We start from the raw sequence: 26,116 nt of genomic DNA, 5'->3' as shown, positions 1-26,116 counted from the left end.
TAACCCAAAACCCTAAACAAACAAAAAATAGACCCTTGTCCAGGCAGATCTTACACTTTACATACCTCTTTCTATATGTTGTAGACAAAGCCAACACTTTCACTGGCAGGTACTACTGCCAGGTAACCAAGTGAAGATACATTTAAGGATGTGTACAATGTGTATTTATGCCAGAGGCTACAATAAGTCCCCCAACCAGCCCATCATTGTAGTTCTGCTCCATCTGTATCTCAGCTAGAAGATTAGATCAGCTCTGTTATGACTGTTTATCCTCAAAGACATTCCTCTGGCAAGTACTGAGGTGCATTAAAACTCTTGTCAAATACCCGGCCATCTACTTTTACTTTTTAAAGTTTTACATCCACTCCATCCACTGTCTGAGTTTGAGCTCAGTCCAGCTCTTTTGCAGTTGATACTTTTGCAGTATCAACACAGGCAAGTCCTGTAGTAAAGGTGTGCATTATCATTTCATTTCAGTACATGGTGAATCAAGAACAGATGCTGAAGACTATCTTGCCTCTCTTTGCCAGATTCACCATCAGCAATGGACTGAGGACTAAGAATGGGACATTCATAATCTCCTTGGAGGCACTTGACCAAGCTTTGCCCACACTATCTAGGAACATGGGGTTAAAAATAATGGAAGGTGCTATGGCACTTCTCTCTCCTGATGTCCTGCAGCTTTCAGACCCAGACACTGCCAAAGAAAACCTTACCTTCCTCTTGGCTCAGCTCCCCCAATATGGTCACCTCTATTACCGTGGGGCTGTGCTACTGCACTACAATTTCACACAGCGAGATGTGGACAACAAGGATGTTGCATACAAACACCGAAGTGGAGATTCCCAGACGGACAGATTTACATTTGTTGCCACAGATAGGACTAATCAAGGCTTCATCGTGAATGGGAGAGTGCAGACCGAGCCAGTGGCATTCACCATTCAGGCAAGTGTGACCACGGGCCTACTTTAAAGGGATAAATAGCATGAAAAGCTCAAAAATGTAGTAATTTTTATGAGAACTGATACTTGCTGCAACCTATGATTTAACTGAGGTATTTTTCAGCTACAATGTTTGCTTCCTGTGTTCCATGAATAATTAACCTGGAGAATGAAATACTTGACACAATGCGTAAATATAAACAAGTAGATCCTTATACATGTAATACTTAAACACTAAAATATTTTACATAGAAATCTCAACTATATAGTCGAGACCAGCTGTGGGAAATATTGAACTTCCTCCTGCTCTGCTTTCCCACTTGATGCCTGACTCTGTGACTTACACATGAGGGATGCAAGGGTAACTGTTGATCTTCATGTCACAGGACTCTTGCTTCCACAACTAGAGAGCCTGTCTTCTGGTTTTTTGTAAGATGCCTGCTCTGATTCTTCCTTTCTTTACTAGAATCTTTCTGTTTAGTTCCCATTGTTTCCTCCATTGTCAGTTCTTTACATTTTGTCATGCACTCAGATGTATTTGCTATGATTCCTTGTATGTAGCTGGCATGTTTCAGTACACGAAGTAGGCCTAGTTGCATTGTATGTCAAAATTCTGGATGTTTCAAAACACTGATATTAATGAGTAGGCTGCCAGCATTTCCTGATGACAAAGTTTCAAGTTACATGACGAAGGAGGAGTGCAATTTCAGCAAGGGGTGAGATATGGGAACGGCAACAATCAGTGTGGAATGCTAGCATATTCATCAGAAGTTGTGAAAGGTGGAACAGATTTGAGGAGACATTAGCCATGTCTATTACTGTGATTATCGTAATCCTTAGGTTTCCATGCGTGTAACTGTAAAACAGAGGTGACAAACCTTTGCTGAAGTTACCTTTTGCTATGTAGAAAACCACATGAAAAATGAGAAGGACTGTAGGGAGTGTGGGACATCAGGGCAGAGGCAGAGGGAATTTGTGTTACTCCCCCCAGTGTGTTCTGTAACCTGCTGCTAATGGCAAGTGATGGGCAATCCGGGCCTGGAAACTTCTCATGTGAAATAGAACTTAACTGGAAATCAGATATCTGCAGCAGACTGTGAGCCAAAGTGGCTATTGCCACCCTGAGCAGGCTACTGTGCTTTTAGCAAAAGTAGGACAGAGAATGTCCTGATGCTGTAAAATGAATGTTTAACTTTGATTTAGGTGGATCATTTGGACAAAATGGCACCAAAAATTATTCATCTCCATTGCTTTTCTGATGTGGAACTGCTGAATAATGGCAATTATGGGATCTATATTACTGCCAGGTCCCTGAAGGCATCTGACCTCAATACAGAAGATGACAAAATAATTTTTAAGATTTTGCAAGGTCCTCATTATGGCTACCTGGAAAATACAACAACAGGTGATTTCTTCTATATGCTCTGTATTTTGGGACTAGCAGACCAGACCCCAAAACCTCCCCTGTTAATGTTTGCTTGACAGAAGGAATCAAAATTTCTTAGCAAACTTTGTGCAAACTTTGAATGCAGTAAAAAACCTTTTATTATGAAACCTGAGTCTCATGTTCATTATGAGATGATTGTTAGTGTCTTCTGTTGGGAAACTATTTTTTGTTTGTATCAAGAAAAAAAAAAATTAATATCAAACTTGGCCTTTTGATAAAGATGTCACACAAAAACCAACTGAGCTTATAATGGACTGGGATGTTGCTGTTTAGGTATAACACCACTTTGCTGTAAGTTCAGATTTTCAACAAAAAGGCTGAAAAGAGTTTATATAAGCTGATTTTAAGAGACTTTTGATTCATCTGCATATTACTCGTCTTTCCCAGGTGGACTCATTCGGGAAGGGTTTAGCCAAAAGGATTTAAACAACAAAATCATACTTTATGTCATCAACCTGTCACAGGAAGTGAATTCAGACAACTTGGACTTTCAAGTCATGGATGCCAGAGGAAACTCTGCAGAGCCCCAAAGGTAGCTGCGACCCTCGGTGATATGTGCTCACTACACCCCGGGGCACACGAACTGGTGCTGGGCTTGGAGCCACACAGACATGAACACAGATAGTTACTCCTCAAACTGCCATTGCCTTTGTGGGAGTAGAGGAGGTTTTCTTCCCTCAAGGAGGTGAAATACAAGGGGTTAGCTCCAGGTTAGAGTGGGTCATAGTTCTCAAGGGCCTTTGGGGCCTCTTAGGAAAGCAAAATGGAGTTTAGTCTAAGTGGCAGTTGGGCATTTGGAGATCGGAGATGCTGGGTGCTGAGGGATGGGATTACTGCGTCATGAACATGGCTCTGCAGCTGCAGGTCACTCTTGCCCTGTGCTGGTGGCAGTGCAATTTTCACAAGCTTGAGATTACAATGGAAGGGATGTTCTCAAGTGATAAAGCTATGAGACACACTTCTGCAAAAGAGCACTGAAAGGAGGTGAAGAGCACACAGCATCTTCTTTGTCATCCACTGCTTATATTAGGCATATTATCCAAATTTCCTTGTGACATATGGTAAACCTCACATAGAAAAATTAGAATATCATCTGAACTGTGCTTGATGATAAAAGCTTTAAGTGGGAGTAGCCCTTCAGCACAGGCAGTGTTTCTGTTAATTTCTGAAAATAGGACTACATGTTAAATCAACTTGTTTAATAAGTAATAAAAATTGCAAAAAAAATAACCAATGCTATTTTCCTGGGCTAAACTGGCCACTCGCCAAACAGACTCATAGAGAAAGAAAAAAGCAGAGAGCTGGCTCCAGGGGCAGAGCACTTCCCTGCAGGCTTGAGAGAGGACAGGGATCAAGCAGAGCTCAAGCAGAGCTGGAGGGAGCTCTTCGGCAGTTATGGGCTGTGCCAAAAGATGTCCCCATACACAAACACATCTGAACATGGACAGCCTGAGCACTGCCCAGCTGCTCTGTGCTGGCTCACAGATGAACCAATATTAAAATCACCATTATATGATGCCACTTCTCGTGGTAAAGTGTGACTTCTTGTTTATGAATACCAATGTGCAGCACAACTTTTGGAAGAGAGCAAAAAAAAGCTCTTTTTAATGGAAAGTAGGAGTTTCAGTGAAGTTATCCATTAGCAGATCAAAGGGGAATTTGGCTTTAAGTGAAAAAATAATATTTTAATCCTAGATTTAAAAGCTCATGAGACACTTTTTTATTTAAATTATTTATCATCTAAAGATCACTGGTTCAAAATACAAATTTCATTTATTGTTGATGTCCCAGCTATTATCTGAATGCTGCTGGGCTACATCTGGCACATCCATCCTTTTTAGCAAAAATAAAGCAAACCAGCCTCTAAATGGGTTGCCCACAAGATTAGCATCAGAGGATAAAGGAGGACAGGAGGAAACTTCCACTGGTGTTAGAGCTAGTCAACCATGAAAGGTCTGGAAGGTTTTAGAAAAGTTCAAATTATTTTGTAAGTAGCTCAGCTCATTTTTCTTCTTTGCACTCTCTTTCATTCCTCTCTGACTCTCAATAATTTTTATCACAGCTTTTACAAAGGTGAGGTTTTTATTGACTACCCTGTGCAGCATGCAATCTCCTGAGGTTCAGTCACACCCTCACTATAAACAATTCTAAAATTCAGTGTATGGAACACTTGAACTCAGCCAGGGTGAAAAGTTGAAGAGCAAAGTACACAGAGTAGTAAAGTAAGGGGAGTGGGGAGGGTGCTGGCACAGAGGCAGTGAAGTCTTAGAGCGTGCTCTATATGCTGCAGGAGGAGAGGCAGAGGATAGATGAAGGAAGGTGGGCAGAAAGGAGGATATTGCAGCAAAAAATTGGGAAGTGAGAGTATAATACAACCAGAAGGCTAAAGGGAAGCAGGACAAAAAGTGATAGCTTGTCTTGGCTTGTTTGGTGTTACGGATAAACTGCTCTTCTCAAATTTCCTGCAGAACCCCTTTGGTTGTGAAACAAGGTTCCGGCCTGGTTTAGGGTGGATGAGGGTTGGTCTGGAAGATTTACTACAGCCTCTTCCTAATCAGCTAAATCACACATGTTGATCTGGAGACAAAGACTCAGTATGTGTATTGGCTAAATCAACAGTCAGAGAGAAATGGCTCTTCACACAATCAAGACCTGGGGGTGGCTGGTGGGTGGCTTTGCTTCACACCTGCATTCCTTTCTCTCCCACAGATTGGAGCTAAGGTGGTCTCGGATTGAAATGCAACAGACTGAATATGAAGTGTGTGAGAGCGTAGGAGTGGTGTCTCTGAAAATCACCAGGGCAGGACACTCAGCAGAGTCTGCCTTTATAACTGTGAAGGTAAAGTCAAAACCCAATGTCCTGAACGTAAACTTAGAAATAAGTAAGCCTGCTAATTTCTTCCTCAGACTTAAAAGGTAGGCCATGTGATTCAATCCAGACTTACCGGGACATTGTCCTTGCTACCATAGATGGCTGAAATATTTCTGACAAGACTTCCTGAGTTTTAAGTAAAAATGCTGATTAACCAAACCTGGAATGTTTTGGAGCAGTATTTCAGTTTTGATGGAAAAATAAAGCTGGCAGTTTCCTCTGGCACTGTACTCAGAAGCTTGGTTTCTAGGATTTGCCACTTAAAAATCCAGGCTTCGAGCAATGTGGGGCCTTGGGGCATTTGTTTTCCCTACTCAGGCTGGAGAAGCCCAGGAGCTATAGAGGTTTCAACTACACAGCCATGGTAGCATTTCCCATTTCTCCCCCTACTACCCTTAACCTAGGAAAAAGCCAATCTTCAGTGACAGCCTCTCTCTACTGTCAAAAAAATTAGACTGAAACCTGCACGTTATAATTTTGTAAAACAGGTTTTGTGCAACTTGCCTTCACAAATTTTATCTTTCCTCATAAAAATGGAATTTCCAGGATTTTACCATCTCCCCTTGCTAGAGAAATACTACTTCTTCCCCTCACAGTTTCTCAGGATTGTAGCCCTGATTGGAAACACAATTTTGATTGCAAACACAATTGGGGGCTATCCTGTCCTGTCCTTCATGGACTCCGGTGATTCTACTCTGATTGTCACTAGACTAAACAGACCAGTGAAATTGATCCCAGTATCAAGAACTCAAGTGTGGAAACTGTTGTCCTCTGGTGATCCCCTATGAAAATTCAGGGAGTTGCTGGAGTCCCTATATTTACATATATTGGGGTTCTTGTCTATCCCGAAGAGTCTTTGGGGCTGACAGACAGCTGTGCGTGCAAACACTTCTTCCAAGACATCACAAAGGGCTAAATAAGAAAATGTGGCCAGGTTGTTGCTGCTTTTCTGAGATGATAGGATGTGCCTGTCCAGGGGCCAGGTAATGGCAGGGTCCCCAGGCACAGAGAACAGCAGTGTCACCTCGTGCTGTCAAGTAGCAATGTGAGAGGGAATGAGGCAAAATTATAAGATCAGCAAATTTTTTTAATGATGTGTATTTTAAGCCATGAGCAAGGACAGAATGCCAGTTGTACATCACAACATATATTCTTTAGGTCTTTATCTTTTTTTCCAGCCTAAGCACATGTATGGGTTGGCCTGCCTATTTGAGACTCCTTGAAGAGGTGCACAGTAGCTTCAGCACACAGCAGAATGCTGTGGTTTGGTGAAACAGGTCACAGCTTGGCATTTACTGCTTGATTTCTTCTCAGGTCAATGAAATATCTGCTACGCTGGGAAAGGACTTTACAGTGACTCCCTCTACGCTTGTTCAGTTTGATCCAGGTATGAACCAGTGCACAGAATAATTCTAAAATTAATTCACAGAAAATGTAAATTCTTGCTTTGGAGAGTGAAATCGGCTACGTATCTTTAACTAGAGGAGCCAAACAGTATTAAAGACATTTGGACTCATTTTCTGGAAGGGCTTCCTTTGTGAATTAGTATCCTTAATACTTAGGGTGAGATGGTATAGGGTCCCTTTACATCAGTTAAAATATAAAAAGTGCTGAAATGACGACTCCTAATCTCCCCACAGCGAGGCTGGGGAGGACTCATCCTGAATTGAGCTGTGAGATGCTTTAAAAACTTCAGTTATAATTAGTAAAGCCCAGGACACAAATTTGAACAAAACTGAGTACAACTGAAGTTATTCAAGGGTTACAAGATCTTTTCTCATTCACATAATGGAATCTAGAAGTTACTCAGGAAAGGCAAGGAACCAGGCAAAAATCTTGTGAACAAGTATAAAATCCACCTAAAAGGCTGCACTTCAATCTAAGACAGTCTTTGATCCATTTGCAGGTCTTTTGAATAACTGTTCCATCTCTAAAATTAGGCTTTTTAGATAAAAACCCTACGATTTTCTCTTGAAAATTGCAATGGAAGTCCTAAATCTATGTACTCCAGTGCCATTTTGCACATCTACAGCAGCTTTTTGTTACATTGTGTGCACTTGAACAGAACCATCATTGCCCAGGAACAAATTCAAACTTGATGTTATTTGGAAGAACAGCAGGAGTCCAGTCAGTTGGTAGGAGCACAATAGCATACACAAGCTACTCCATTCTAGCTGCAGACATGTTAATTAATATATTTCTTTGACATCCTGATTGATTGAAATAGCACTTAAAGAGTAATTAAAATGTTTATTTCTATTAGGAATGTCAACCAAGACGTGGAATATAGCAATTACCTGTGACGGATTAGAGGAAGATGATGAAGTCTTTGAAGTAGTTCTGAACTCCCCTGTGAATGCTGTTCTTGGCACACGGACAAGAGCTGTAGTGAAAATTTTGGACTCAAAAGGAGGTATTCTCTTTTGATCCTCATCATTAAGATGGTGGGACAGTCTTGTCTGAGTAGCTACCTATTTTCAACCACAAGTTGTTCCTAACACTCACCTTTAGTTCAAACCGCTTAATTTCTTTTTAGAGAAAACAGGCTCAGCAGTTGCAAACCCTTTATTCTTTCACACAATCATATGCATCCTCTGAGGAAACACAGCATGGAGAAAGCAATGAGCACAAAATAAGAAAGGTGCCAGGAAAGAAAACACTTTTCATAACAACATGAGTTCAGTTCTCACGTATTAAAGTGGGAAAAATGTTTTTATGTCCATTAGAATGTGTTTTTTCCCAGTTATTGTTTAGCAGTTATACATCTCTACAAAAGATTTCTTTTCCTTTCAAAAAAGAAATCTAACAAATGAACCAACTCTTAGCAATATATGTTCCATGCTTAACGAACACAGTCCACAACTTCACAGCACACAGCAGTGATCATTACAGAGTACAGGGTTTTAAGACTGCATTATTATTGTGTTTTTCAGTGGTCAGATGTTGTGTGCCTAAAACATACCAAAAAAGAAGCAACTGTAGAAACAGAAAAATAGAAAAGCTGTAGAAAAATAGAAATAACTAGCAAAGCATCTGAGTCCTCTGAAAGCCGAAGAATGTTTTTTCTTCTGGTGTTTAGTGAAACTATTTTAAATACCTATGTTGCAATGAATTCTGCTTCATGTTATAAAAAATCCTTTCAAAATTTCACATTTGTTTTCTCCTTAACATTCCTAATGTAAATCATAATGTAAATTGACACACTGAATTTGTGGAAACAATAGTGTCCTGTATTTCTGAGGAGGAAATTGTCTGGGCATGATGGAAGTATCACCAATGGTAGTTAAAGATACCTGTCTCTCTGTTACCAAAAAACCAGCACCGCAAACCCCAATATATGCAGGAAAACAGGTATTTTCAGCAGACGCTTGGTAAAAATTCTGACCTGTGGGTAGACAGATGCATCACATGTGAAAACATACACATATAGGTAGCATTGCAATCATAGTCATAGCTAACCCCAGAAATGAGGATGACTAAACAAACAGCAAATCAACTACTTCAAGTGAAATAATCATCCAACTTTTAATGACAAGCTGTTTATGTGCCCATTTCAACGTGACCAGTTATCTGCTCATGCAGTTAGAACTGACCATCTGCCATTTTTATGCTTTCAGGTCAGTGCAGCTATTCCCATTCTTCTAGCCAAAGCAAGCATGGCTTCTGGGGGAGAGGAACACTCTTTCCAGTTTCCAAAGGCTCCTCATCACCTTCCAGGCCTGGCAATTTTTCCCTGGAAGGGATCCCACTGCCTCCTTCCAAAGGGAAGAGAGAGCATGGAGGGGACCTGCGGCGGGAGCACAGCTTGGTGAATCTGTCAAGGACCAGGCTGAGAGTGACTGGAAATGGCAGAATAGTAAGACATTTCTGTAGTTCAGTGATTGACTGATTTGTGAATTTATTGTGATGTGATATCTTCATTAAACTGTCATATTTTTGTAGTGATCCTACCTGACCATACAATAACTATAAACTACCAGAGTTTGCTCTGAATCAGACCAGAAAGCTATTTAAAAATACTGCAAATAAAACAAACAAATAAAAACAAACAAACAAACAAACACCCCCCACAAAAAAAAAAAAATCCATGTGTGCAAGAGAAGAAGAAAAACATAAGTTGGGGCAGGAAACAGGCATCAAACAACTTCAGCAATTATGAAGCCTCTCATTTTGTATAAATTATGGGGCAGTTAGAAGAAAGAAGTCAGTGGAGCCAGGCAAATGTATAGAACTTGTGCATCTGGTACTGAAGCTCTAAAGCTGAAAATACTGTTAGCTTAAACAGGAAACAGTTATTTAAATCTTGCCCACTGATTTTCCTGCTCAAGTTATATTGGTTTAGCTAGGTGGTTTATTAACTTTCTGCTACTGTAACTTAAAAGTTAATGGAATCTGTTCATAAAGACGCTTGTAGTTTGTGCTTTTTAATGGCTGTTTTCAGAGGTTATCCATTTCTATTCTGAAAGAGAAAGAACTAAAACCTATACATGCTCTTCATGATTTATAACCTAGATCTTGTAGTAAATTTTGCATAAAGTCTATTTGTTTCTATAATGCATGAATATGCTCATCTCATTCTGCTGTTCTGCTTTTTTCAGGTTCAGCCTTCATCTGTATTTAGAAATGGAACAGATGTGGTTTTCAAAGTAAGAGCATTATGAGTATTGGTCAGCTATTTCTGTGATTTCTTTCTGAATCTGTTCTTTCCAGGCTTTATCACTTTTAATAATTTGTTATGACCAGTATGTCATTTTCCTATGTATCTTTCTTTTCCTTTGGTGTAATTTTCCTTGATTTACAACAATTTGTATTATAATTAATTTTTTTTATTATTTATTTAGTTTATTTAAGAGTTGCTTGTATGTACTAACTCTCTCTTTTCCCTCTCTTGTTCTTCTTGCATGTGTGATACTGTAAAACGAAGTATCATGGGATGGTATCACTCAAAATAGAGGATGACACCTCATCAGCTAAAACCAACAAGAAGGCAAAACCACAGGTAAATGTCATCTCCTCTAGGAAGATAGAAATCCCACAGGCTGATAAGTCAGAACTTGCATCTGAACCAAGTTCAAGACATAAGGTATGAAACATTTTGTTTCATAGGCATTTTCACCATCTGTTTTCAGTCATGCTGTTTTCCAAATTGATTTAACACCTCTGAGATCTGCAGCCTAACCCTTCCCACTCCAAAGCTGAGCTTAACCAATACACAGATAACAACTCAGCCTTTGAAAAGTTTTCATCGCATAAAATTTTAATATAAGGCTTAATTAATCTATTTCATGTTGCTTGTTTGTTTTGTGTAATTATTTTCCTTCTAATGTTATAATGACATTTTCTCTTTCCAGGACTTTTACTCTTTTCCGAAGGCCTGTACACCAGATTTAAAGGGTCTCTTGCATTATGAAGAAAGCACTCAAAAGTTATTTCAGTGTGATGGGATAACATGGAAATTCTGGAATTCCCAAAGCAAGGTAAAAATGTAGCCATGAGTATGCACCTAAGCCAGAGTATGAAGTCTGCAATGAGTGATACTCTCAAACAAATGACTTTCTTGTAACTTATACAGGGAATAAAAGTATAGTCCAGAGTAGGTTTGCTTTAAGCAGAAATAAAAGCTTCCCAGAAATATGATGAAGACTTGACTGCTGGGGTTGCATTTCCTCTCTGTCATCCACAGGTGCTCCTGGACAAACCATGTGAGCACTGGTGCCTTGGTGCTTGTGAGTATGTGGGCATAAGACAGTCCGGGAATGAACTCCGTGAGAGAATGAGTAGAAGTTAGTGAAATTAGCTTACTTAGGTATTCTGTAAACATACATTCCCTCCATCACGTAAGATGTTATGCTGAATTTTGTTGCACTGCATTCCCTATGCAGATTGCAGGACACAGTCAGTGGTGTCCAAACTAATACAATCTCTTTAGAGGATTTTTGAACTGAAACCTGTTGTCACCATTAAAACTACTAATTATAAATTGTAGCCTCCTCTGGCAAGCACTTATTTATTTAAATCTTTTAAGCAATGCTGTAGCTTTATTGATACACATTGAAGTTCATGCTCAGTTTAATTCTGGGCATTAGTGTACAGACTATCTGTGCACAGACATCTGCTCACAGATCACTGTGAGCGTAAGTCTGTTTTACCTTTTCTTCTTTTATTTTAGGAGGTAAGCATGAAGAAATGTCCTTCTGGATGGAGTTATCATGAGGGCAGCTGCTACTTCCTGGTAGTGAATCACAAGGTCACCTGGAACACTGCTGCTCGGGCTTGCAGAGAACAGTAAGCGACCACCATGCAAATGTGTTTGCTGTGCATTGCTGTTGCCCTGAGCTGAATGCTGCTCTTGAGGCCAAATTTAATCAGATATGCCCCAATTTGGCTGTTCTGCACAGTTCCCCAAAAAACAGAACAATTTTTGGGATTCAGACCCAGTGGAGGATAGAAATACTGTTAGTCTCAAAGTTTCAGGTGGTGATGCTACCGTATTCACAGCACAAATTTCCAACGTTGTCCACTTGCATTAAGAATATTTCCTAATGAGACAGTTAGTCTGAGAGAAGAGAAATACAGCAATGACTCAGACTTTCATCCTCTCTGACCCACCACTTCCATGGCTCTACCTTCACTTGACATAGCAACAGTAAGAGGTTGCCAGCTCCTGTGTGCCTCACTGTATTTTTCTGAAGATGCAGCTCTGCAGATTCTGTAACTACTTGAAAACTTTAACTTTCAATTTAACAGTATGTTTGGTTTTAAGAGCATTAAGTTAGCACTGGAAGAAATGCTAGCCATGGTAAAATGAAGCTTGCCCTAGGATCATGCATTCTTTCTACCTTGTACTGAATTATGAGCATCAGGTCAAAGACCAATCTGAATAATAGCAAGGGCTTGAAAAGACCTCTCCATTACTCCTCAAAAGGAAAATTAGAACAGGGAAGACTTGGAAATGAAAGAAACAGAACATATTCCGTAAGCAGTGGAAGGACATGCAGGAAACATGAATCACGGCCAAGCATGCATAACAAACCTTGATTCATTCCACTCAGTTATGCCAGATCATGTTGTCTTGGTAACATACAAAATAAAAGTGTTGGTTCTAATACCTCCCAGCTATTGAAAGATATTCTTTGCTAAAATGTAAATGTTACCTGCTCTTGTGAGCTCACCCCAAATTTCACATGACTACTCGGTTTACTTAAAATTTCAGCTCCTGAAATTGTTTTCTATTGTCTGCATTTATTATAGTATTTATGCAAAAAAAGCTGTAAATAGTGATATTTTATATTTTTTTTTCTGAAGGCTTCAATGTTCAATTGATACCTTGGGAATATATGTTACTCTACTGAGAGGTGTTTCCCATCTCCAAAAAGAGTGTGCTTCTGGGGACCCATATTTTTTGTATGTGGTAACTTCTTGATGAAGGCTATAGTGTACAATGTAGATATTAAACTGAAGAGCAGTAAATAAATGTAAGCAACAGTAAGTAAATGACTGTGTTAAACACCTGCACAAAATGTCAAGGCATATCACTGAGTACACAAGGAAATGAATCCTAGGGCAGTGATGATTCAATTAATGTCATACTAGCATAGACTTAGAAAGCTTTATCCTGGTAAATGGAGTCCTCCTGTCCTCCATCTGGAACTGATTTACAAGAGCACAACCTCAGGAACACACTTAAAATGAAGATAAGAAGATAACTTAGCAAATATTGTTCTGTGCTTTTCCCCATCTCCTCCTGGCAATCACCACTGCCACTGATTGTGGTATTTCTGTTATTAATACTTACTCTGTTGACATTTAAATAGCTGATCTTTCAAACAAGGAAGTAAAACCAACATGAAGGTCAATCTCAATTTTTAATAGATCAAGCAAGCATTAAATGAAAATATTAGAATTGACTTTCAGTAAATCAGCCAACTTCACTGAAAAAGAATAAATTTTTTATTACTACAAAAATGACATTAAACTTCTATTCATTTGTCTTGCTAGACTTTTTCTGTTACACAGAACAGGGGAAAAGCACAAGCACTGTTAAAGTTGATTCACTAACAGTCTCCAAGTAACCAACCTCCTAGCCTCCTTGAGGAAACATTGCTATCCTGAAATGATGGACTGGGCAACAAGCTGTACAAAAAAGAAGTGGGTAGGCTGCAGAGGGTCCAGAGAAGGGCCACAAAGATGATCAAAAGACTGGAAAGCCTGCCCTGTGAGGAAAGAAGGTTTAGGGAAGCCCTTATCACCATGTTCCAGCATTTAAAGGGAGTCTACAAGGAAGATGGAGACTCCCTTTCTACAAGGAGTCACGTAGAAAAGATAAGCGGCAGTGGGAACAAGTTACTCCCAGTGAGATTCCAATTAGACACAAGAGAAGACTTTTTTTCACAATGAGACCATCCATTAGAATAGTTTCCCCAGAGAAGTGGTGGATTCCCCGACATCAGATACTTTTAAGGTTCATCTGGACAGGGTGCTGGCCCTTCTTGGCTGGACTGTGCTTTTGCCAGAGGGGTTGGACCAGATGATCCTTGAGTTTCCTTCCAACCTGATATTCTGTGATTATATTCCATGAAAGCAAAGCTATCAATTAATTGTGTAAGCAGTTGTTGTCTGGACATAACTACATATGCAGGGGCTTATGCAGATCTATTTGGGCTTTTATTGACACACATCGCATCCATTTGTTGAAGGTAATATACCAACCTTTTCTTCAGTTTCCATGTGCAGGTTAGAAGCAGAACACATAAATGCATGTCATGATGCAAGTTGCTCTAGCTTTGTTTGTATGCCTGAAGAGGCTCTTGGCACTATGAAGAGAAGCATCTGGGGGATATTACGGCTGAGTGATCCCACAGCAGCCTGATTTAGAAGCAATTTTGGTGATTTATGTCACAGTTCTTGTTTATCCCATAGGAACACATCCTCCCAAAGGGTCAGTACAGCAGGGCTCACTTACACGTGAGATGGTTTCACTGCTGCCACTGAGGGGATGGAACAGGACTGGACAGACAGAACCCACAGTTGTGTCTTTTGTTTTGTTAGTCATATTATACCTTTATCTTCTTGAACATTTAAATAGAGCTCAAATATGGTCAGATTTCAGATCCTTTACTGCTAGCTATGTAAGTCAGGGGCAGTTATTTTGTTTGGTGTTAGTGTATTAGCTGCATATGGCTTCAATCCTTGGGAATCATAGGCAGAACCACATCTAACATAATAGGTTAGATCCTTCAGGATGGCTCAGTGTTGCCTACTGCAAAGCAGGATGGAGCCTGCTACCCTCCTGTCCTAAAACTGTGCTGGTTCTGTAAGTGACAGGTTTAACTTACTGTATTACGAGTGACTCCAGCATGGGAATTCAGGTAACTGGAGTCTATTGTATCTTGTCTGACTTTCAACTGCCATTCTGGAAGTGCAGGGCTCCTGCAAGCTCTGCATCGTGTCTGCCACTCTCATCTGAATGTTCTGAATACTACAAGGTGTTGTAAGCAACACTAGACATCTATTTCAAGGCATCAGGATAGGTGACCAAACAAAAGACTGGGATGAGCACAGCCTCTCAGTCACCCCCCACCCCCTTTGACATCAGTATAGGACGTGGATTTACTACAACAGTTAAAATTAAATATTCTCTTTTCCTATGGAGACCTTCATACCTAGTCAAATGTGCTTCTTCTGAGGTTAAATTTAACAAAATGATACAAGACTCTTTAAAACTTATTGGATAATTTAATGGAAAATCAGTAAAGTCTTTGTGCTAAGTGTTTTCCACTTCTACTTCAAGGTCAATAGCTACCTAAAATATTTCCTTAATTTAGGCAACTGCTCTAAGATAAAGGATGCTCTTGATTTGATGGCAAAAATTTTAAAGCCCATAGGAACAAATTCAAGTGGGCTTTTTAACACAGAAATATAGCATGGCTCCTTATCTTGAGTAATTTACATTAGGAAGTAACTCCATAAATAATGTTATCTTGTCATTTCCGGTGTCTGACGCTCTGCCTAGAGGTTCAGTAATTAATATTATCGGAAGTGGTATGTTCCTTCAGGACTGATCTCATTTCCCTACAATACATATAACCCCCTAACTATGTGTAACAATTAGAACAGTTGTTCTGTCTTCAATAATGCATGTTTCTCAGGCTGTATTTAGAAAGCACTCCTACAGAGAAAAGATTAGATAACGTTATAACTATTTCAGTGCTTTCCTTTCACAGTGCTGAAGTCTCTCTCTGGTATGTGGATTGAAGTAAAAGTCTGAAACGTATTTCTCAGACCACCCCTGTATGTCATAAATGATACAGCAGTTACTGACACAGAATGGTACTTTTTGTTTTCACATTTTCTAAGACAATTGAAATAACAGGAGTAAGTATGCTTACCTGAAGTAACTTTCTTAGTTCCTGGATTTTGAGTGTCCTTAAACAGAAACTAGACAAAATGCTTTATTTTTGCTCTTGGTCAGCAAGTAGTGATACCACAGAAACTGCTGCCCAAACCTCTCCTTAGCCCCAAATCTGGTCAGTGCAACCACAGTCACTGTGAGGGGAAACAGTATGCTCCTGCTGAAGCAGTTAGCCTGGGAGAACGCCCTGAAATAACTGAGCCTGCTTTCCTGGACTTTTTGTCTGCAGAAGAAGATGGAGTACAATACTTTCCAAGAGCTCCTGTCAGCTCACTGGAGATTCAGTGCCTGGTAGATGGGCCCAGAAGAGTGGAAGCATATCACCCTTGGGACACAGAGGCACAAATGCCATGCACAAAATTTCACTGTGATGAGAGACACAGTTGAAGTCCTGCTGAGAGCTTCACTAGGTGCAGTTTTGGGAACCTGTACAATAAGCGGGTGCACAATCTCGAACCCTACCAGGCAGTTGCTAACCCCTTTGGAAAGACACGAGCAGTGTTTCTGAGCCATCCCGCCACACCTCTGTGTAAGGAAAGTTTACACAGAATTACAGAGTATGCTGATATGAAAGGGACCCACAAGCATCATTGAGTCCAATCCTTAGCCCTGCACAGACCATCCCCAAGACTCATACCATGTGCCTCAGTGTTGTCCAAATGCTTTTTGAACTCTGTTAGACTTAGTGCTGTGACCACTGCCCTGGGGAGTCTGTTCCAGTGCCCAACCACCCTCTAGGGGAAGAACCTTTCCCTAATACCCAACCTAAACCTCCCCTGATACAACTTCAGGCCATTCCCTTGGGTTCTGGCCACCACAGAGAAGAGATCAGTGCCTGTCCCTCCTCTTCCCCTCACAAGGAAGCTGTAACTGCAATGAGGTCTCCCCTTCGATCTCCTCTTCTCCAGGCTGAAAAGACCAACTGACCTCAGCTGCTGCTCATATGGCTTCCCCTCAAGGCCTTTTACTGTCTTCATTGTCCTCCTTTGGACTCTCTCTAAGAGTTTAATATCTTTCTTATATTGCAGTGCCCCAAACTGGACACAATATTCAAGGTGAGGCTGCCCCAGTGCAGAACAGAGCAGGACAATCCCCTCCCTCGACTGACTGACGATGCTTTGCCTGATGCCCCCCAGTACATGGTTGGCCCTCCTGGCTGCCAGGGCACTGTTGACTCAGATTCAACTTGCCTTTGACCAGGATTCCCAGGTCCCTTTCTGTGGCACTGCTTTCCAGCATCTCATTCCCCAGTCTGTACGAACATTCCAGGTGCAGAATCCGGCACTTCCCCTTGTTGTACTTCGTTTGGTTGCTGATTGCCCAGCCCTCTGATTTGTCAAGGTCTCTCTGCAGGGCCTCCCTGCCTTCTAGGGAGTCAACAGCCCCTCCCAGTTTTGTATCATCTGGTTGGTTTTAGACATCCTTTATACTTTGTTTTCTGGTGGTCCCTGAACTTAGAGGGTCCCTGACTGGACCTATATTACTTGTCTAGGGCAGCTGTGATTCCACAGGTGAGGGCTAACACCCAGTTGTCCTGCAGGCCTCGGCAGATCCACCATGCAAAATAGAGCAGAGAGCGACTCCACCCCCTGCTGTTTTGGTTGACTTGCAGGGATAATGGAGGAGGCCTTTGCAGCAGGAGCATCCTCCATCAGCATTACAATGAATTTGTTTTGTACTATTCCCCTCTGGGCCCAAATTAAGGAATGGTCCATTTGTGCAGTAGGGACTGTGCAGAATATTTGTGGACTACTACTCTGAACATCTCCTGATGTAAATTTTTGCTGCTTCCCTGTCTTGTTTGGCATCACATGGAATCCATGGGATCACTACTCTCAGAACAGGAAGGGAGCTCCAGGCATGGGTCTCTAACTAGGCAGCAGGCTTGATGGTGGGCTTGCACCCCAAGATCTGTTCATGGTCTCCATATTGGACTCACGTCTGTCCTGTAATTCTTGAGACCTGGTTGTTTTTCCAGCTCTTAAGACAGTCTTTACTTCATTTGGAGCAATAGTGATCTTTTGTTTCTGTTTTCTGGCAAAAGTACTGAAATTAGCAAAACCTCATAAAGCCGTTGGCTTATTCTGCTTCTACAAAAGGGGTTTTTGCTCTCTTAAAACATGTTCTGATGAGCAATGTTGTTTTCTTTGGCCCTATCAAGCATCACCCAGGATGTTATGAGAGGCTGAAAGGGTTGGAATCACTGTTAGAGTGGCAGTCAGAAATATTGGACAGATATGCCAGCATCAAAGGCTCAGCATCAGAGGGATGGCAACAGCAGGCATGACATGTAAATAGCTGACATGATATCAGTGCAGACAGAAAGACGGATAAATAGGAAAATGAAGCCACTGATGGCTGACAGTGTCTGACAAATTTGAAGAATACCATTTGTCTTAATACTTCAGGGTTTAGATTGGCCTCTAAATGGCTTAAGAGCAGCCTGCAGGTGCTTGCATGTTTGGTACCAGTTGGAAGACTTGTCACTGGCAAAGCCGCTCAGTGGCTAGGGTTTGCAAATACTCCTTTGTATATGGCATTCTTTAGGTACAAATGCAGAGCAGAACTCATACATTGACTTAATTCAGAAATAGTCTGCTTTATACACACCACAACTGCTCTCCATTGTGAATAAAATGTGTAGCCATTGTAGACAACCCTCTGAAGAATGGGCTGCTCCCTCAGAGCCTTTTCAGATATGAAACTTCTTGTGAAGAGTAACTTGGGAAACCCATGGTATACCTGCATTTACCGAGTGCAGGTTCATAAAAGAATGGAAAAACAGAATACCTCAACTGAAAGGCAAAATTGAAAAAGATGAAAATACTAAAGAAGAAAGAGGTTGGGATAGGTGGAGAAGAGAGAAATGCAGGGAATGATGTGACAGCCTGAATGTTGATTTTAGAGGGTGCATGTGTTAGCTGTGACAGGGAAGATTTAGCTTAGATATTAGGGGAAGGTCTTCCCCCAGAGGGTGGTTGGGTGCTGGAACAGGCTCCCCATGAAAGTGGTCACAGTACCAAGCCTGACAGAGTTCAAGAAGTATTTAGACAATGCTCTCAGGCACATGGTGTGATTCTTGGAGCTGTCTTGTGCAGGGCTAGGAGTTGGACTGCAATGATCCTTGTGGGTCCCTTCCAACTCAGGACATTCTAAGATTACTTCTCAGAACGACACCACCACTTAAATGTGTTACTCAAAGCTTCAGTCTTTTTAGAACCTGATTTTAAAAAGATACAGTCTGCTCTACTACCAAATGAGTGAAGTTGGCTTTTCTTTCAGTGGCTTGGATTTTTGTGAAGGAAGTTATTATTTTATGGAAAATATGGTATCAATAATTGTGCTAATGGTTTAAAACACATTTTGTGAATATGAGGCACGTATTTTCTGTATACATTTTTTTTCAGTTGCTCAGCTGATTTAATTTTTCTGTCAGAAAAATGAGACTAGGACTTTGGTTCCTCTCCACGTAATCCACAATTTTAAAACTTTATCTCCATGTAATTATTCTTTCATTTCAGTAAGTCATGGGGTTATTTATATGCTTTATACTAGAACCAGTGCCCCCTGTTGATAAGTTGACCTGTCTGTCACTCTGTGGAATGCTAATTACTCTGTCCTCTCTTCTTGAGCCTAGATACCTGGGGAGTCTAGCAAGTGTGGCTAATGAACAACACATGCAGTGGCTGTGGGACTTCGGTGGGAGGATGCCCTTTTGGATAGGCAAGTACATCCACTGCCTGTCCTCTCTGAGCATTAAATTGCTGTGCACTTTGAAAAGCAGGAACTGCCACAGCAATTCCAGCCCAGTTTTCAAACATTGCATTATACTCAACTTTCTGCTGCTTTTATTACTTCAGAGCAAAGCATAAGCCAAAAGCATAATTTACCTCACTCATTTTATAAGTCTTTATCAAAAAGAAGAGTTTATCGTGTTGCCCATTGCTGGATAGTTTTTGTTTTGAAACCTTTCCCATTTTAACACAAGCTGATGAAAATAGCTCCTACACTTTTGTTTATCTCATCATTCTTTTGACTGTTATTTTATTTATCTTTAATTTAGCTTTTTTTTATTTGTTAGTTTTAACTTTAAACAATTATGTATGTTCCTGCTAAATTAATGATGCCATCTTGTGTCAGAATTCTTATGAATTAATTAGATGATCACCTAAAGAACATTTCATCATATCATTTTAGATTTAGCTAGTTCTTATTATGCACATTTTATTTAGTGAGAAATGGAAAGAATTCAGATGGGTCTTCTTGTTTCTGCTATACTGTCCTCAATTTGGTTCTTATTTTTCAATTCTGATCTGCAATTGTCAGCTCTAAGTAATTTTCTGAGATTAATTTACTAGCTATACTAAATTAACTTTAAAAAATACAGTTAGTTTGGAATCTTGTTTAGTAGTCTCATGATTTGTTAACCTGAGAGAAATAAATTCTGCTGACAAGAATAAAGACTACAAGACTGTTATGTCAATTTTTCTGATCTTGGTCACTCTTAAGAAGACAAGTCTTATCTAAAAATATGCCACCCACCTTACTCTCTTATTAAGTCACAGGCTAAGTGAAAAGATTATGTTTTATGTTGTGCTAATTAACACAACCTAATTTTACAACTGTTAATCTAAATGGTGTAAACAAGGTCTAAAATCATCTGCAGGATTTTACATTCAGAAGAAATCTGAAGGCATCTGAGGCTGCCCAGACTAGAATATAATATTCTCCTTGCCATCTCAAGTATCAGAACAGAAACCTGTGAAGGCATAGACACGTGTTAGATGGAAAGAGGAAAAACATTTTAGATAGGTGCTAATGTAGAAAAGTATATTTTTCTTATTCAGATGGCCCTAATTGTGATTCAAGTGGCCTAATTAAATACTATAGCGTGTTTTATTTGTGTTCCATCAGATGGGTTTTTCTCAGCGCTAAATTGTATGCATTTTTCAACAAAGATATAGAACAACATACTTCTCTTGGCATCAGGCTCCAGAGACAATAAACATCACTGATTTGGTCTTACTGATTTCACACAGGCTTGAATGACCAAGTCAATCCTGGACATTGGGAGTGGAACGGAGGAGAACCTGTAACCTACATAAACTGGAGAAGAGGCTCCAACCGCTTTCCAGTGAGAGGAAGAAATTGTGTATTTGTGCAGAAGCGAGGAAAATGGCAAACAACTGACTGCAAGAATGTCAGACCAAACAGCTATATATGTTCAAGAAAGTTGTAAGGAATGGAGGATGCCTGTGAAAGCATAAATGGACATTCATGCTGTTTCACTGTGTTATCTGCAGACATGGGAGTGCAGTTAGAAAACTGTGCTGATTATCAGCAAGGTTTATGTTATATGCTGCCAGAGGTGCAGATGCACTGCCTCTAACCAAGGTACAGAGGTCCATTGCAAAGTTTAAGTCTAGATTAAGTTTTGAATTCTCCCCAAAGACATTGATGCATCACTTACTCGTATGTATTTTTACACCAAATAGCTAGCCCTCAAAGCTTTCATCACATTTCTTTGTAAAAGTACTTTAAAAAAAAAAAAAAGTAGCAAATCAGTTGATTTGCTTTGCTCTTAAGGAGGGGTTGTGAATTGGCTGTTGCTTTAATTTGTTTGCAATAAAAACTGCAGTCACAAAAGGAGGAAGACTGCTGGGGGTGAAAATGGGGGCAGACTTTTGGCTAGAACCAGGTCCTCTTGGGTGATGAGGGGAGTGACATCATGTAAGTACACAGGGCTTCTTTGGTTGATGCCTTAGTGCAATGTCTTACAAAAGTACCAATGGCTGGATTTAGTGACAGAGTACAACAGGAGCAAAGTTTTGTTTTTTCCCTACCTCCCAAGGCCAGCTTTGGATCCCTATGGATCTGTTCATACAGAGTTGCATATTGTTTCATATTCCTAACCAAAATTTTTCATTGTTTTTTTGAATTGCAGGATACTGGTGTAATTTTTAGTGTAATTAAATAATGGGACATCTCTACATCTAATGTTATATCAAAAGCATGATTTATTAAAAAAATATTGAAGCTTAATCCTAGAATATTATCTTGGGATATTCAGTGACACATGAACATCAATAGGATTTATATGTGTGTATAAACCAATGTAATCATGAGACATATTTTGTACTAAAGCAGCTATGACTTTTGAAAAGTATTAATCTAAGTCCTTATTAGGGATTTGAGGTTTATAAATAATATTTAAAAATCCAGATTTATTTCTGAGAAAGAGTTTAAAATCAGCCGTTAATAGGAAAAAAAACAGCTGGCCATAAGTTATTATTTTAGATATACGCAGTTGCAGTATAACCATTTTGTAACATAGTAATAAATTTATATTTGACCTGTCAAAAGCTTGCTTTAGAACCTTCTTACTGCCGGCCTTAACATTGAAAAAAAAAAGAAACCAGGCATAAGTTTCCCAAAAAATATAAAATTAAAGCTCCCCTCAAACTCTCTCTTTGCCCAGTGGGTGACAGTTGGTCTGGTACTGATTGGGGTAAATTTACCCTGTACCTATGAACTCTCATCCCCCCCATCTGTCTGCCAGCTGCCACCAGTTGATCCTCCCCTTAATCATCTTAATCATCCCCTCTGGATCAATTTTGCCCCAAAGGTGCAAAACCTCCTTCTAAGGTTCCTCACAGCAACTTCTCAGTCCTGCAAGGGACGGATGCAACAGAATCACCTCTCCTCTCTGGGCTGAGGGACACTTTCAGGGGTTATATATCCCTCTTCCTTGCCTCTGGTGTGCACTGTTTATTCATCCTCCCTCCTTGCTTGTGATAAGTTAAATCAATACGCATGTGAGTAGCTGGACAGTCTTTGTATATAGGAAAGAACATTTCTGAAAGGGCTGTTGCCTATAAACATAAGTGCATTACAAAATCAGAGAAAAAAGAACTGTGGACAGAGCTTCCTCACTCTTACTGTTGCTATCAACAGATACAGACAAAAATATTTCCAGGATTTCTCTCTTTTTCCTTTTTGTTTTCCCTTTTTTTAAATGATAATATTTATGACAAGCTTCTAGACACTTTTTCTATACATTAACTCTTTTGTTTAAGGAGTTTTCTAAATCAACATATATAGGCTAATTGTCTCCAAACCAGGTACTCCTGAGTACCCATCCAGACCTGATTTTATTTCTGATAGTTTTCATTACAGAAAAAAATTAGCATCTAAAAAAGCACTCTTGAGATCTCTCAGTGGTATGTTATGGAATTCCAGGGAAAGCTGACTAAGAGAGACACAAGCATAAACTTTTATTTCTTTATGACCCTCTTTTAATAAAAGCTGTAGAGTTTATTGGTGCTATCTTTATAAAACCTATTGAGATTCCTCAAATACCTCTCTGAATTATTTAATAAATGAATTATATCAGTGGAGAGGGAATTTGAAAAAGGTGCTTATTACTTGATCAGTAACTAATAAATGACTCATGCTATCTGAGACAACAGTGACCTCAAGTTTGTTTTTGTGAGAAGAGGGGAAATTTTCCCTTTTCTGTATTTCATTTGAACTGCCTTAAAGTGATTGCAGAGTATGAAGATTCACTACACAACAGAATGTTAGGTGTGCAAACTGTATGTGCTACTGTTCTAATTATACCTAATAGAATACACTAATGAAACAAAAATTCTTATATTGCAGTGCAAGTTTATTTCTGCTCTGAAAGGCTGCTGTATTGTTTTTCAACATAATCAATTGTTCCAAATGTTTATTAATAAATTTTATTTTTTCTGTCCTTAAAAGAGAAGTATTTTTTCAGAGATTTTTACAACTTTTATTTTTATTATTAGAATACTAGAGTTCAATGAATACAGCATACTCGGATCAGGGAAAGCAAAAATAAGGGTTTTTTTCCTGTTGACATAGGAAATTATTGCATCTAAGAAGTTTAGTAAAGGATGGGCCTAAAACCCTGAGGAGCTTTGGGGATTTTTCCAGTCTTCAATACTTTTGAATTAGACTGAGTAAACTCAGGTAAAAACCAGTATTTAGAGGATCAGTATCAGCAGGGGAATTTCAAAAGGCTGAAAGTAAGAATAAGGAGCGTGTAAATTCTGGTGTTCACCTATGGATATCACACTTTCTGGATAAACAAAGGATTTATTTCACCAGAACTATCCACATATCTTTTAAGAGCAATAGAACCAAGATGCAACTGCTCAGTGAAAAGAACTCAGTAGTTAGACTAGATTTCTATAGAGTGATGGGCAATGTGAGTTCTTTGTGTGCTTGTCACTTTTAACCACCTTCACTCCCTGTCAAATATCTTTTAAATATGTTGACCAATTTCAAACAAATTTGATAGAAAAGTAGTTGACTCAAAGACAACGGTTATAAAAAAATGGCTAGGCAACCGGTCACAGGAACATTTTTTCCAAACCAAAATATTCTAAAATATTTGTGTTGCTATTAACTTTACATTATCAAGTTTTTAGTCTGAAAAATATCAAAAAAGTTTTTTTTTTCCTACACATGGAAACTCACTGAATGTTTTCAAGTCTTTATTAACTCAAATTATAAAAATAATTTGGAGAGAATTATGTGTAAGATTCAGTGAATACTGTGATTCTACATTATTTACATCACAAAACTGGTGCTACTGCAATTCTTGTATTCAGCATGCTAAATATATTGTTATGTTTAACTCTGTTATGTATTCTAATAAAAAAACCAAAATATACTTTGGTAAATATGTACTTAATTTCATCATCTCAAAACCTTTTTCTCAAGTGATAAAGCTATAGTGTTTAGCATAGTAGAAATGCACTTAGAGTTAAGCATAATATACCTGATGTTTACTTTATGCAGTTTCTGAATTCTGTTTCTTCTTCTGCTTGGGCCTGTTCTTGAATTAATATTATAATCACATTTGTACCATGAGTTAGATTCTCTTTGTACCATGAGTTAACTTCTCTTATGAGGAGAAACTGAGGGAGCTGGGCCTGTTTAGTCTAGAGAAGAGAAGACTTAGAGGGGATTTCATCAATACAAAGATCTGAAAGCTAGGTGTCAAGAGGATGGTGCCAGATTCTTTTGAACGGTGCCCAGCAACAGACAAGAAGTAGTGGCCATAAACTAGAACATAAGTTCCACCTCAATGTGAGGAAGAATTTCTTTACTTTGAAGGTGGCAGAGCACTGGAACAGGCTGTTCAGGGAGCTCATGGTTTCCCTCTCTGGAGTATTCAAAACTCACCTGGACGTGTTCCTGTGTAACCTGCTCTAGGTGACCCTGCCTTGGCCACTGGGTGATCTCCAGAGGTCCCTTCCAACCCTAACAATTCTGTGATTCTGTGAATGGGAATCTGGTATCTGAAGTACTGGTTATAAGCACAGTGAGTAAAAGAATATAATTTTATTCATACAGATGAAATTTTCAAATACGTATAAATATATTTTTACTTTAATTAAATCCTATCTGCATCTTCTTCCTAGGAATGTCATGAACATTTTGTTTCTGTTGTCAAACTCTTCAGTGAATCATCTCTCTCTCTCTCAAATTGTTTACGACAACCTAAAAAGACGTGTCTTTGCCCAGATTCTTTCTCCCCTGTCCCACAGTTAGCAACCTGAAGCAATGAAGCACGTACCCAAGAGAGCTCCTCAGGCTGGTTCTGAAGAACTCATGAAGAATCTAGGAATATAGTTAGGTCATGTAGAAAGAAAATTAGAGAGACAAAGGCACAATTTGAACTCAATCTAGCGACTTCTGATAGGGATAACAAGAAGTGCTTCTACAAATACATCAATAGCAAAAGGAGGGTCAAGGAAAACCTCCATTCTTGTTGGACATGGGGGGAACATAGTCACCAAAGATGAGGAAAAGGGTGATGTACTTCACACCTTCTTTGCCTCAGTTTTCAACAGTAAGACAGGTTGTCCTCAGGACAACTGGCCTCTGGAGCTGGTAGACAGAGACAGGAAGCCGAGTAGCCCCCTGTAATCCAGGAGGAAACAGTTAGCAAGCTACTGAGCCACTTGGATCCTCACAGGTCTATGGGACTAGATGGGATCCATCCTAGGGTGATGGGGGAGCTGGTGGAAGAGCTCACCAAGCTGCTCTCCATCATCTACCAACAGCCCTGGCTCACTGGAGAGGTCCCAGATGATTGGAAGTTGGCAAATGTCACGCTGATCCACAAAAAGGGCTGGAAGGAGGACTCGGGAAACTACAGGCCTGTCAGTCTGACCTCAGGGCCTGGCAAGGTTATGGAGGAGATCACCCTAAGCAGTCACAGAACACCTACAGGATGGACAAAGGATCAGACTCAGCCAGCATGGGTTTAGGATGGGCAGGTCCTGTCTGACCAATCTGATCTCCTTCTATAATCAGGTGACTCGCCTGGTGGATGAGGGGAAGGCTGTGGATGTGTCTATCTGGACTTCAGCAAAGCCTTTGACATCATCTCCCGTGGCATACTCCTG

General features: G+C 39.8%; 1 protein-coding gene across 1 annotated transcript in view; it reads left to right on the top strand.

The window, feature by feature from the left end:
• Positions 1 to 22,071, top strand: part of FREM1 (FRAS1 related extracellular matrix 1) — a 66,129-nt gene extending 44,058 nt beyond the window's left edge. The window contains exons 25-37 of the mRNA XM_032676489.1: positions 531 to 945; positions 2,145 to 2,346; positions 2,776 to 2,920; positions 5,098 to 5,227; positions 6,575 to 6,647; positions 7,524 to 7,673; positions 8,878 to 9,116; positions 9,859 to 9,906; positions 10,185 to 10,343; positions 10,612 to 10,737; positions 11,430 to 11,545; positions 19,309 to 19,394; positions 20,711 to 22,071. Of these exons, the coding sequence (XP_032532380.1) occupies positions 531 to 945; positions 2,145 to 2,346; positions 2,776 to 2,920; positions 5,098 to 5,227; positions 6,575 to 6,647; positions 7,524 to 7,673; positions 8,878 to 9,116; positions 9,859 to 9,906; positions 10,185 to 10,343; positions 10,612 to 10,737; positions 11,430 to 11,545; positions 19,309 to 19,394; positions 20,711 to 20,910 (2,089 nt within the window). The 3' untranslated portion in view covers positions 20,911 to 22,071. The remainder of the gene's footprint in view (positions 1 to 530; positions 946 to 2,144; positions 2,347 to 2,775; positions 2,921 to 5,097; positions 5,228 to 6,574; positions 6,648 to 7,523; positions 7,674 to 8,877; positions 9,117 to 9,858; positions 9,907 to 10,184; positions 10,344 to 10,611; positions 10,738 to 11,429; positions 11,546 to 19,308; positions 19,395 to 20,710) is intronic.
• Positions 22,072 to 26,116: the final 4,045 nt, after the last annotated feature.

This window comes from Chiroxiphia lanceolata, chromosome Z (assembly GCF_009829145.1).
Source record: "Chiroxiphia lanceolata isolate bChiLan1 chromosome Z, bChiLan1.pri, whole genome shotgun sequence".
Lineage (NCBI taxonomy): Eukaryota > Metazoa > Chordata > Aves > Passeriformes > Pipridae > Chiroxiphia > Chiroxiphia lanceolata.
The sequence above is the reverse complement of the archived record's forward strand: the minus strand, read 5'-3'. Positions and strand labels throughout refer to the sequence as shown.